At 39.3% G+C, this 12,673-nt stretch overlaps 1 protein-coding gene and 2 non-coding genes across 4 annotated transcripts in view; all 3 read left to right on the top strand.

Moving 5' to 3' along the window:
* NOP58 (NOP58 ribonucleoprotein) overlaps nucleotides 1-12,673 on the top strand; it is a 30,677-nt gene that overhangs the window by 5,307 nt on the left and 12,697 nt on the right. Inside the window, exons 2-6 of one of the 2 annotated variants that reach the window (XM_072741963.1) lie at nucleotides 2,796-2,872; nucleotides 4,333-4,385; nucleotides 4,590-4,708; nucleotides 9,546-9,667; nucleotides 11,342-11,478. In XM_072741963.1, coding sequence (XP_072598064.1) covers nucleotides 9,560-9,667; nucleotides 11,342-11,478 — 245 coding nt within the window. In that variant the 5' untranslated portion in view covers nucleotides 2,796-2,872; nucleotides 4,333-4,385; nucleotides 4,590-4,708; nucleotides 9,546-9,559. The remainder of the gene's footprint in view (nucleotides 1-2,795; nucleotides 2,873-4,332; nucleotides 4,386-4,589; nucleotides 4,709-9,545; nucleotides 9,668-11,341; nucleotides 11,479-12,673) is intronic. The other variant, XM_026002526.2, reaches the window with a different exon arrangement.
* Nucleotides 3,612-3,700, top strand: LOC112922962 (small nucleolar RNA SNORD70). The gene has a single exon (XR_003235570.1). It is a non-coding gene; the product is annotated as a small nucleolar RNA SNORD70 (small nucleolar RNA).
* On the top strand, nucleotides 4,485-4,570 carry LOC112922963 (small nucleolar RNA SNORD70). The gene has a single exon (XR_003235571.1). It is a non-coding gene; the product is annotated as a small nucleolar RNA SNORD70 (small nucleolar RNA).

Raw genomic sequence — 12,673 nt, 5'->3', positions numbered from 1 at the left:
TTCTCTTCAATATGTGACAGCACAATTGGGAACATAGAATAGCAGGGTTTTATTTGCCATAACAGTCTTTGGGAGTACCTTTGAGTGGTCATGAATGTTTTCATCATATTTCCTTTGTTACTTTAAAAATGTTGATAATATTTCTTGAATATACCGATTGTAACCCAAATGTTATCTTCAAATATACTTGCTTTTCTACCAGGAAAAAATGTAAATTTTACTCATGAGTCCTGTCCTCTGTTTGATACATATCCTCTCAATAGTTCCTGAACTTTGGGTATGGCTAGTCACATTATCTGAACAAACTATTTCCAAAAGTCAGGACTATTTTATAAACCTCCTTTATCAGAAAATACCTGAATTAATGTTTCAGTGCATTTATGAGATTTATTGGAATATCTTCTGATTCTAAAGTTCTTATAATAGGCAGAATAAACTGTTAGAGGCTTGTAATTTTTTGTAGGTGTGTAAAGATTTTTTTAGTAAACTCAACACCCAACGTGGAGCTTGAATTTACAGCCCCGAGATAGAGTCTCATACTCCTTATCAACTGAGCCAGCCAGGTGCCTCAGCTTGTAGTGTTGTTTTGTTGTTGTTGTTGTTTTTAAAGATTTTATTTATTTATTCATCCATGAGAGACACAGAGAGAGAGAGAGAGAGAGAGAGAGAGAGAGGCAGAGACACAGGCAGAGGGAGAAGCAGGCTCCATGCAGGGAGCCTGACGTGGGACTCTATCCTGGGTCCACAGGATCAGGCCCTGGGCTGAAGGCAGCGCTAAACCACTGAGCCACCCAGGGCTGCCCCATGGTTTTTTTTTGTTTGTTTGTTTTTTTTTTAAGAATTCATTCATTCATGAGAAACACTGAGAGACAGAGACAGACACAGGCAGAGGGAGAAGCAGGCTCCCTGCAAGGAGCCCGATGTGGGACTCTATCCTGGAACCCTGGGATCACGCCCGGAGCCAAAGGCAGATGCTCAACCACTGAGCCACCCAGGTGTCTCCAGCTTGTAGTTTTTTAGTATAAAACACTATGCTTTGGGATCATTTATGGCTCTTACTTTGGTTTGTAAGTTTTTCAGTTAAGTTTATTTTGACCAAGTTTTCAAGTTCTGTAAATATATCAATTCAGCTGTGTGATTAAATTTAAACACAAAAAATCCTAAAAATCATCTTGCTACACTTGTCTGACAAAAATTAAGTGCAACTTGCAGTGTTGTATTATGTTTTACCACAAAAATACATACCTGACTGTAACTGGGCAATAAATTGTACTGTGTAAATATTGTGATGATACGGATTTGATGAAATGTTTATTAGTATAGTTTAAAATTTACCAGCTGGGTTTTCCCCCCCATAAGAAGACATACATAATATCTGTATGCACTTTATTTCACCAAATGTAATAGACTGTTATTTTACACGTTAATTAAACTTCCCATCAATTGTAAGGCATCTCAAGTTCAAGGATGTTAAAAATGGGGGAAATGCATTTTAGGCTTGATTCTACCATATGTTATACTTGGGCACTTGACCTGCTACACTGAGTATTGATTAAAGTGTAGGGAAATAAGTTTTATTGACTATTTAGGTGAAACTAACAGGCTCTCTTGAAGGCAATTTGTTAGCATCTCTCAAGTGTAAAGTAATGCTTTTCCTATGTGATCAATTAACCCTACTTCCAGTAAGTTATGTCCTATAGAAATATAACATATATACATACACATCTGATTTTGAAGGAGAATAAGGAAAGATGTTTAGGGTAGAAAAACCCTAAATGTCTATAAGGGCATAAAATGATGGTATATTCATACAATGCAATTCTAGGTTGTTAAGACCTAGAATTGAGTCCATGTTATGCTAAATGGTATAGTGTGATTCCTAAAAGTATGCATAAATAAAATGTTAAGACTGTCAAAAAGCCTCAAAGAATATATATTACCTAAATGTGGACTGTTTCATGGATTTAAAGAGCCCCCCTTTTTTTCTTTGCATGATAAGTTTTAACAGGATATGTCTTAAAATTGATGGTATCTTAGTTTTAGAGAAATCCATAATACATCCACCTTAGGATAATTGTATCAGTAAATAATTTATTCCTTATTCTCGAAAATAGGCAAATAAAGTCTTTTGATGTTTAATAAATACATGCTTTGTAAAGGGGTTAGTATCTCCTTCAAAGTAGGAAGTTTTCAACAAAGACTTCAACTTAATTCCATCCAGGGACGCCCCAGTGGCTCGTTGCGTCTGCCTTTGGCTCAAGGCGTGATCCTGGAGTCCCCGGATCGAGTCCACATTGGGCTGGCTCCCTGCATGGAGCCTACTTCTCTCTCTGCCTGTATCTCTGCCTCTCTCTCTCTCTCTCTCTCATAAAAAAAAAATAAATAAAATCTTTTTTTTTTTTTAAGGATTTTATTTTATTTATTCATGAGAGACAGAGAGGAAAGGCAGAGACATAGGCAGAGGGAGAAGCAGACTCCATGCAGGGAGCCTGATGTGGGACTCCATCCGGATCTCCAGGATTAGGCCCTGGGCTGAAGGCAGCGCTAAACCGCTGAGCCACCGGGGCTGCCCAATAAATAAAATCTTTAAAAAAAAATCCATCCAGTTATTAGATGGACTTCTTGAGCTACTAATTTGACCAAAACTGTATGGTCAGAAAACTGATTTGTTATCTCAATGACAAAAATAGCTTCCACCACTCTCATTTTACATATGCAATTGTACTTGAAGTGTGTAGTTAAATGTATGCCTAAGCTATGCCACTTAAATAAAATTATTTAAATATTTGTTACAGGTTTTGAATGAGAAGAAACTTCAAGAGGTTGATAGTTTGTGGAAAGAATTTGAAACTCCAGAGAAAGCAAATAAAATGTAAGCCACCTTGAAACAAAAAATTTAGCAGTTAATGTTTAGTTGGTGTTTGTTTTTGGTCGTGGTGTTTTTAAGATTTTATTTATTTTAGAGAGTAAATGGAGGGAGGAGCAGAGGGAGAAGGACAAGAAGACTATGGTGAACAGTCTGACATGGGGCCTGATCCCAGGGCTCTTGAGATCATGATGTGAGCCGAAGTCGGGTCAGATGCATAACGTAGTGGGCCATCCAGGTGCCCCTGTTGTTTTAAGTAATCACTATACCCAATGTAGGGCTTGAACTCATGACCCCTAAGATCAAGAGTCACATGTTCTACTCACTAAGCTAGCCAGGGGCCCCAAGTAGTGGAATTGTTGAATAAATTGTAGTATATCTATAGATCTCTTACTGACTTGGGGAGAGGTCAGTGGCATACCGAGAAAACCATGCTTCAGAATGATATGTATAATGTGCTCCCATTTTTCCAGCGTTCTTATATATATGTGCATTTATGGAAGCCTAGGGAGAGATGAGCAAATGCCACTTCAGAAGGGTGGGGGTGGGGGGTGAGGCAGAGTAAGATGAAATTACTGCTTTTCCTACCATCTTTGCCTTGTTAAGTGTATTTAAGGGATCCACCAGGGTTTTATTCCCTGGCAAGTAAGAAAACTGGCCTTAAAACAATACTACTTTAGACAAAATAGAAGACTGGTTTTTCTTTATCAAGGGCTGTATGCTTCAATTGGCTGAGTTACCCTGATTCATTGTTGTCAATGATGTATTCTTGTTGGAACTGAATATAAATGATCTAACTCAAATATTCGTCACTACCACTGAGACAACAATGAGCTATGAATTAATCATATATATTTGTTTCAATATAAAATGTTGCTTTGCACATACCTTTAATGGGGAGAAGGAGGTGTAAAATAAAGGTAACAAATCAGATTTGATGATAAGTTTTTTTTTTTTTTTAAGATTTTATTTATTCATGAGAGATACACAGAGAGAGGCAGAGACACACAGGCAGAGGGAGAAGCAGGCTTCTCACAGGGAGCCCGATGTGGGACTTGATCCCAGACCCCCGAGATCACACCCTTAGCCGAAGACAGATGCTCAGCCGCTGAGCCACCAGGCATCCTGATTTTAAGCTATTTCTTAATAGCATTTGTATTAGATGGACAAATCCTTGTTGTGAGATTCCTGACTCAAGAGTTACTCAATACCTTTCCTAAGGTCTCTTCTGTATAGTAAAAGATCTGTGTCCAGCTTTAAACAGCAAGAGGTTATGTTGAAGCCATAACATTTAGAGAAACTGGTTGTGTTAAGAATAATTTCTCTAACTTGGCACCCTGATACCCAGTGATGGGAAGCTTTATTTTATTGGTGTGTGCTTTGGAAACAATCCAAACCTGTTTCCTAAATAATATGGCTTTTGCACAATCAATATGCCCTCATAACTTTTCTTTTTTTCCTTCCAGAGTAAAGCTAAAACATTTTGAGAAATTTCAGGATACAGCAGAAGCATTAGCAGGTAAAGTGAAAGACTAGCTGTTTTGGTTTTGTGTTTAATCTTTTCAATTTATTATTCATATCAAAAGATTATTTGCTTCAGTTGCCTGAGTTAACCTTATTCAATGTTGTCAATGATGCATTCTTTTGGAATTGAATTTAAGTGATCTAACTCAAATTCGTCACTACCACTGAGACAACATTGAGTTAGCTTTTTTTACCATAGGGCTTGTTTCCCCCCCCATGTGATGAGAGGTGAGAAGTGGTTAAATTGATCTCCCTGTGGAAACCAACAGCATAATGCTGAAGCACAATTCAGTAAAAGCTGTTCTACAAGGGACCAAGGTAATGTAGTCAAGTACACAGCTCTCTGATAATTTTAATCCAGGGTAAAATTGAGAATAGCCAGGATTCACAACTGAAATAATAATAAAGCAGCTCTCCATGGGTATACGTTTTTAGTTCAAAAGACCACAATATTAAAAGTTTTAGGAAACTAATAGATTTTTGTATGTGTGGGTTTTTTTGTTTGATTTTTTGTTTTTAATGCAGAAACTACAGAGGCTTGAGTTAAATATGAAGGGGGCATGAAGAATGGATGACCCCTATCCTTCAGCTAGTCCTCATGATGGGAGAACAGACAAAGCAATAGGGCTTATTAACTAGGCTTGGCTTTAGTAGGCAGTTGGTCTCAAAATTTTTTTTTTTAAGATTTTATTTATTCATTTCATGACAGAGATGGGGGGGGGGGCATAGGGAGGAGCGCTGGGACACCAGGGCTGCCCTCAAGATATTTTTTTAATGTTAGGGAAAACAGAAATACTAGATAAATTCAGCTCATAGATTTTTCAATCATTTAAGTTCCGTATATCAAATCAGCTAACTGCTTGGTGGTATAATTTGAAAATGTAGGACCATAAGGAAGAATATGGCATATAATTAGGCAAGAATTTCACAGACAAAAATAATTTTGTTCATCAGCTCCAAGAGAGAGGTATAATTCTCTTACTAAATTAGGAATCTATCTAAACATGCTAGAATATGTATATATGTGTGTGTATATATATTTTAAGATTTTATTCATTTATTCATGAGAGACATAGGGAGGCAGAGATAGGCAGAGGGAAAAGCAGATTCCTTGCAGACAGCCCGATTGGGACGTGATCAGATCATGCCCTGAGCAGAAGGCAGATGCTCACCTGAGCCACCCAGGTGTCCCAACATGCTTGAATATTAATGAGCTACCCTAACACTGGCAGAAGGGTAGCTGGAGGAATACCTAAAAATGGGGTCAATTTTTAAATTTTATTTCATTTATTTGAGACAAGGAGCATATGAGTGAGGGGAGGGGCAGAGGGAGAGAGAAAAGCAGACTCCCACCGAGGAGGGAGCCCAATGCAGGGCTCGTCCGAGGATCCTCAGGATCATGACCCAAGTTAAAGGCAGATGCTTAACCGACTGAGCTACTCAGGTGCTCCAAATTTTTTAATTTTTAAAAATAGTTCTAGGACTGTTTCATCAGTAAGTCAGTAATTAAAGCCTCATAGGGCCACTAAAGCACAAATATAATTTTTGCCTGGATGTTTTTTTTAATATTTTTATTTATTTATTCATGAGAGACCCAGAGAGGCAGAGACACAGGCAGAGGGAGAAGCAGGCTCCACGCAGGGAGTCCGACATGGGATCCCGGGTCTCCAGGATCACACCCTGCGCTGGAGGCAGGCAGTCAACCGCTAAGCCACCCAGGGACCCCCCTGTTTTTGTTTACGTACTCTCTACATCCAACTTGGAGCTTGAACTCCCGGTCCCAAGATAGAGTCACATGCTGGGATCCCTGGGTGGCTCAGCAGCATTTGAGCGCCTGCCTTCCGCCCAGGGCATGATCCTGGAGTCCCGGGATTGAGTCCCACGTTGGGCTCCCTGCATGGAGCCTGCTTCTCTCTCTGCCTGTGTCTCTGCCTCTCTCTCTCTCTCTCTCTCTCTCTCTCTCTCTCTCTCACTGTCTGTCATGAATGAATAAATAAAATCTTAAAAAAAAAAAAAAGTCACATGCTCTTCAACTGATCCAGCCAGGCACTCCTGCCTTGAGAATTTTTGAAAAGATGGTTCATCACAGCTTTAAAATTATATGGGTAGTTTTGTTAAGACCCCAAGTGAGATTGTGTTTGCTGCTCTCCAACTCTGCAGGGCATTATTCACATAGGCTGTGATTTGAACTGCTCCTGCTGGAGTTATAATGTGCAGCAGCCCTCATCCCAAGTGGCTTCTTTGAATTCCTTTTTGCATATTTATTACCTCTCTAATCTTTCTTTGAGATATTTTTGACCAGTCTTTATTATTAAATGGATAGATCTAACTTTTACCTAAAATAAAGCCGGTTTTTACTGTTAATAGCTAATATGTTTATCGTGTAGTGGTTGTCAGATGCTCATCATTTCAAAATTGTTTTAAATGCTTGAAACAAAAAAAAAAAATGCTTGAAACAATCCTTTGGGGTAGATGTTTTAATCACTATAGATAGGAAAACTGAGGGTTGAGGGGTATATCTCCTTTTCCTCCTGAGCTCTTGGTATTCCTTAAAATAAGGTTAGGTAAATGGGCAAAATGCCATACTAGGTGAGAATTTTATTTGTTTGTATGTTTGTTTATTTATTTATTTATGAGAGACCGAGGCAGAGACTCAGGCAGAGGAGAAGCAGGCTCCATGCAGGGGGCCCGACATGGGACTCGATCCCGGGTTTCTAGGACCAGGCTCTGGGCTGAAGGCGGTGCTAAACTGCTGAACCACACAGGCATCCCAAGTTGAATTTTTTTTTAAAGGAATTTAAAGGCACTTGGGTGGCATAGTTAGTTGGTTAAGTACCCATCTCTTGGTTTTGGCTTAGGTCAGGAGATTGAGCCTGGCGTCAGCACAGAATTTGCTTAAGACTCTTCCTCATTCAAAAGAAAAAAAGACTCTCTTCCTCTCCCTATCCTGCCCCCACCCCCGACAGGCACATGTTCTCCCTCTTTCTCCAAAATAAGTATTTTTTAGAAAAGAATTTATATTGGTCCTAGAAGTTCATATATACCATTTCTATGGAAAGCTTTATTTTTACATTCTAATTTTCAAATTGCAAATCTTCCAAACACTACAGAACAGTTTGGTAGCAGCCTACATTTGAATGAAGTGGGAAGATTATTAGGGGATGCTGAAAAGTGGCTGGTGAAGTAGAGAAAAGATTCAGTTTCCCCCCTTAACCTTGTCACCATTTCTGTCATCTTTTAAAAATTCCTATTATAAAGAGTAGTGAACAGGTTTTTAATAATAAAGGGAAGGTAAATGTTAAATCTAAAATAAGTAGAAGTTTTTGCTTAACAAGAAATCTTCGTGTTTTGTTTTGCTTTGTTTATTCACGAGAGACAGAGAAAGAGACCTAGGCAGAGGGAAAAGCAGGCTCCCTGCTGGGAACCTGATGTGGGACTCCATCCCAGGACCTCAGGATCACACCCTGAGCCAAAGGCAGATGCTCAACCACTGAGCCACCCAGGTTTCCCTTTGGTTTTTTTTTTAACATTTTTACTTATTTGAGAGAGAATGAGAGAACGCATAGGAGCCAGAGTGTGGGGAAGGACAGAGAGAGAGAGGGAGTCTTGATCCTAGGACCCTGAGATCATGACCTGAGCAGAAAGCAGATACTCAATGGAGCCACCCAGGCACCCCACAAGAATTTTTTTTTTTTAAGATTTTATTTATTTATTCATGAGAGACATAGAGAGGCAGAGACATAGGCAGAGGGAGAAGCAGGTTCCATGCGGGGAGCCCGATGTGGGACTCAGTCCCGGTACTACAGGATCAAGCCTTGAGCCCAAGGCAGAGGTTCAACCGCTGAGCTACCCAGGTATCCTAAATTTTTTTTTAAAAAGGAAAACACTAGGTTAAAATAGATGATATGGAAGACTAAGAACTAGAAGCTAGAAGTTGAATAAAATTTTTTAATCGCCAAAGATTAAAAACTTGAAAGAGTATATATAACTCTACTTGAAAGGTAGATTGTGCGGAGTCAGTGTTATACAGTGTGTAAAAGGTTATAACCTAACAAAATAGCTTGAGTCTCAGCTTCTTAGAGTGTGGTGTAAGAGCTATGTGGTAGCCATATGATTTTTGTCATTACCTTTCATCTTCCCAGATAACAGATGAAATGGATTTGTAACTCAAATGGATTGAGATGTGGTCAGGAGAAAAGAGAAGGTACCTGGCTGATTAAGCATAAATTGTCTGGCCTTAGAAATTGTGGCCAACTCCCTTCCTGGCAGGCGTACTTTTTTTTTTTTTTTTTAAAGATTTTATTTATCAGAGGTTGAAAGAGTCAAAGACATAGGCACAGGGAGAAGCAGGCTCCCTAGGGGCAACCTGATGTAGGATTCGATCCCAGGACTCCGGTATCATGACCTGAACCAAAGGCAGACACTCAAATCACTGTGCCACCCAGGCATCCCTGGCAGGCATACTTTCAATTTAGCCAAAACCCTGACAGATATCGGATGAGGTATTAGTCCATGTGAGTCCAGAAGATCCTAAGTCTAGGCCTAGGAAGGGTGAGAGTTATAAAGCATGAGATTTAGAATCTGCCAAAAAGAAAAGCAATCTCAAATTGAATAGGCTGCCTTTTTGGGAGTGAGTTCTCCATCACTGAAGGTTTACAAGCAGAGTCCTGATAACATACCTGGATTTGGAATTAGCCAAGGCCTCCACGACCCTCCCAAGTGAATACACTGCTTTTTTCCAGTGTTGACAGGATTTTAGGTTATTTCACAGAACATCAGGCCAGTCGGTCTACAGTGACATTGGAGACTGGATCTGTTTGTCACTCTAAAATAGATTGTTTCTAACATTTTATGGTTCTAGTTCTCTCTGGGTTCAAGAGTAAATTTTATTTTATAAAACGAAAGGAATGCTGTATCAGCTTTAACACCTAGTTCTAGAGCTGAAGTGAGGGTGGGAAGATCAGATGAGATTGTGAAATGTGTAACTCTTTCAGTGTTTTTTACATTCATCATTTCATTTTAGAAGTAATGTTAAATTCAGACTTTTTGGAAGGAAGTGTTTATTTTGCTTTATTTTTTAAGCTTAAATGACATATGAAGTTCTTAAAATTAAAAACCTGAGAGTTAACTCTTTTGTTTTCCCTTTTCTAAAAAGCATTTACAGCTCTGATGGAAGGCAAAATCAATAAACAGCTGAAGAAAGTTCTGAAGAAAATAGTAAAAGAAGCCCATGAGCCCCTGGCTGTAGCTGATGCTAAACTAGGAGGGGTCATAAAGGTAAATATTTTTCATGCCTGCCAATCAGAACTCACCATTATAGCATTGGTGACTACAAAGCCTAGCCTTTGTATGGAGTTGTTTGTTGTAAGTTCTCATACTTGATGTTTTTCCCTAGGCTACAGAATAATTGATTTCCAATATGATTATCAGGGCTAAGACATACAAGTAATACCTGTTCATTGTAGAAAATACTAATGTCCCCAAAAGTGGTAAAAATTCGTTTTAACCTTGCCACCAGAGTTATGTTAACAGTATGGATATCCTGCTATGTTTTTGTTTAGTCACATTTCTTTTTCTAGCAACAGAATTAAAGAGCTGATGATTTTTTTTTTTCTTAATTATTTATTCATGAGAGACAGAAAGAGAGAGGCAGAGACACAGGCAGAGGGAAAAGCAGGCTCCATGCAGGGAGCCCGATGTGGGACTCAATCCCAAGTCTTCAGGATCATGCCCTGGGCTAAAGGCAGACACTCAACCGCTGAGCCACCCAGGTATCCCTTGGTTTCAGCTTCTGTTGTGAGATTGAACCCTGTGTCAGGCTCCGTCAGGAGTCTGCTTGTCCCTCACCCTGTTTCTCCTGCCCCACACACTCTTTCAAATAAATAAATGAAATCATTTTTAAAAATTCTGTTTAGGGCAGCCCCTGTGGCGCAGCGGTTTGGTACTGCCTGCAGCATGGACTCGATCCTGGAGACCCTGGATCGAGTTCCACGTCAGGCTCTCTGCATGGTGCATGCTTCTCCCTCTGCCTGTGTCTCTGTCTCTCTCTGTCTCTCTCTGTCTCTATGAATAAATAAAGTCTTTTTAAAAAAAAAAAGGTTTCTTTAAAAAAAAATTTCTGTGTATAACTTTTTGATTCCTCAAAAACTTTACTGAAAGCCTACTATTGACTAGAAGTCTTACCATAACAAATAGTTAACCTGTATTTGTATGTGTATTAGATATTACAATCTTAACTTACTACATCTCTAACTTAAAATAAGTTAGAGAAAAGAATGTTACTAGGAAAATCAGGAGTGCCTAGCTGGCTCAGTAGGTGGAATGTGTGACTCTTGATCTCAGGGGTTGTGAGTTTGAGCCCCACATTGAGTATAGAGGTTACTTCAAAATAAGTCTTTTTAAAAAAAAAAGAGAAAGAAAATCAGGCACCTGGGTGGCCCAGTCACTTTAGCCTCTGACTCTTGATATTTACTCAGATCTTGCTCTCCGGGTCATGAGTTCAAGCCCCATGTTGGGTTTTACGCAGTCATGGAGCCTATTTAAAAAGGAAAAATCATAAGAGAAGGTACATTTACAGTACTGTTCTGTGTTTATCAAAAAGAATCTGCATTTAGTATTCTTCCTACAAACATTAGAAAAATGTGAAATAATGGGAAATACAATTTTTTTAAAATGAGAAATACTTAAATATGCTATTTTAATATGTAAATGGTTTTAGGAGGGCCACCTGGGTGTCTCAGCGGTTGAGCGTCATCTGCCTTTGGCTCGGGGCATGATCCCTGGGTTCTGTGATCAAGTCCCACATCGGGCCCCTGCAGGGAGTCTGCTTCTCCCTCTGCCTGTGTCTCAGCCTTCTCTCTGTGTGTCTCATGAATAGATAAATAATTTTTTAAAAAATAATGGTTTTAGGAAAACTTTATTTCATTAATACAGATATTCTCGTTCTCACAGGAAAAGCTGAATCTCAGTTGTATCCATAGTCCTGTTGTTAATGAACTTATGAGAGGAATCCGTTCCCAGATGGACGGATTAATCCCTGGGGTAGAACCACGTGAAATGGCAGCTATGTGTCTTGGATTGGCACACAGGTGAGATTTACTGGAAAATAAAGTCAGTTTATTGCTGTTTAATAAGCAGTTGTATTGCACTGTACTTTAAACATACTACAATTACTAATTTAGTTCTTACAATAATCTTATGAGGAAAGTAGTAATATCCTCATTTTATAATGAATATGATGCCCAAAGTCCATTCACCTGCTTAGTGATAAAGCCTGGATTGGAATCCAGGCAGTCCTCATCATAGGCATTCTCTTATTTTTTGTTGAGTCCCACAATTCTTGGGCCTCCCCCCCCCCCCCCCCCCCCCCGATCTCTGCTGAATCATTTGCTGTCCTTCCATCTTTTCATCTCCCCCAATTTTTTCATCTGCTCTGGTCTCCCTCTGTATCTATAATGTTTGTTTTACGTTGATTTTTACGGACTATTTTTATTTATTTATTTAAGATTTATTTATTTATTCGTGATAGACCTAGAGAAAGAGAGGCAGAGACACAAGAGGAAGAAGCAGGCTCCATGCCGGAAGCCTGTCGTGGGACTTGATCCCGGGACTCCAGGATCACGCCCTGGGCCAAAGGCCGGCCTTAAACCACTGAGCCACCCAGGGATCCCCTTTACTGACTCTTTATAATGCAAAGAGAAGCTCACTCACTTATCATGTTTAACCAAAGAATAGGCATTTCTCTGTACTATAATGTGTTCTGAAAAGCTTGGCATTTTATGAAATTGCACTAAAATAACAGGGTTTTTCATTGAGAAAGATTAAAAGTAGACTACTCAAAACCTATGTAACTTTATACCAGAGCACTATCAAAAATAGCCCTTTATATTATTAATACAGTTAAAAAGGATACATTAAGGGACGCCTGGCTCAGCAGTTGAGCCTCTGCCTTTGGCTCAGGGTGTGATCCCAGAGTTCTGGGACCAAGTCTCATAGTGGGCTCCCTGCATGGAGCCTGTTTATCCTCCCTCTGCCAGTGTCTCTGACTCTCTCTCTGCATCTTTCATGAATAAGTAAGTAAAATCTTTAAGAAAAAAAAAGGATGGTTAAATTTAGATTAAAGGAATAAACAGAGGTTTGTACTTTTGTACAAAAAAATAACATAAATCAGTGAAAGGGTTAAAGCTGCTGAGTTACAAAGATGAGCAGAATGCATGAAAGTCAAGAATAACTTTGTAACGAGCATTTTTAAGAGTGCAGGAACTGCTAAACTGAGTTAAGATC

Source organism: Vulpes vulpes, chromosome 16 (assembly GCF_048418805.1).
Source record: "Vulpes vulpes isolate BD-2025 chromosome 16, VulVul3, whole genome shotgun sequence".
NCBI lineage: Eukaryota > Metazoa > Chordata > Mammalia > Carnivora > Canidae > Vulpes > Vulpes vulpes.
Note: the sequence above shows the minus strand (reverse complement) of the source record. Positions and strands in the feature narration are given on the sequence as shown.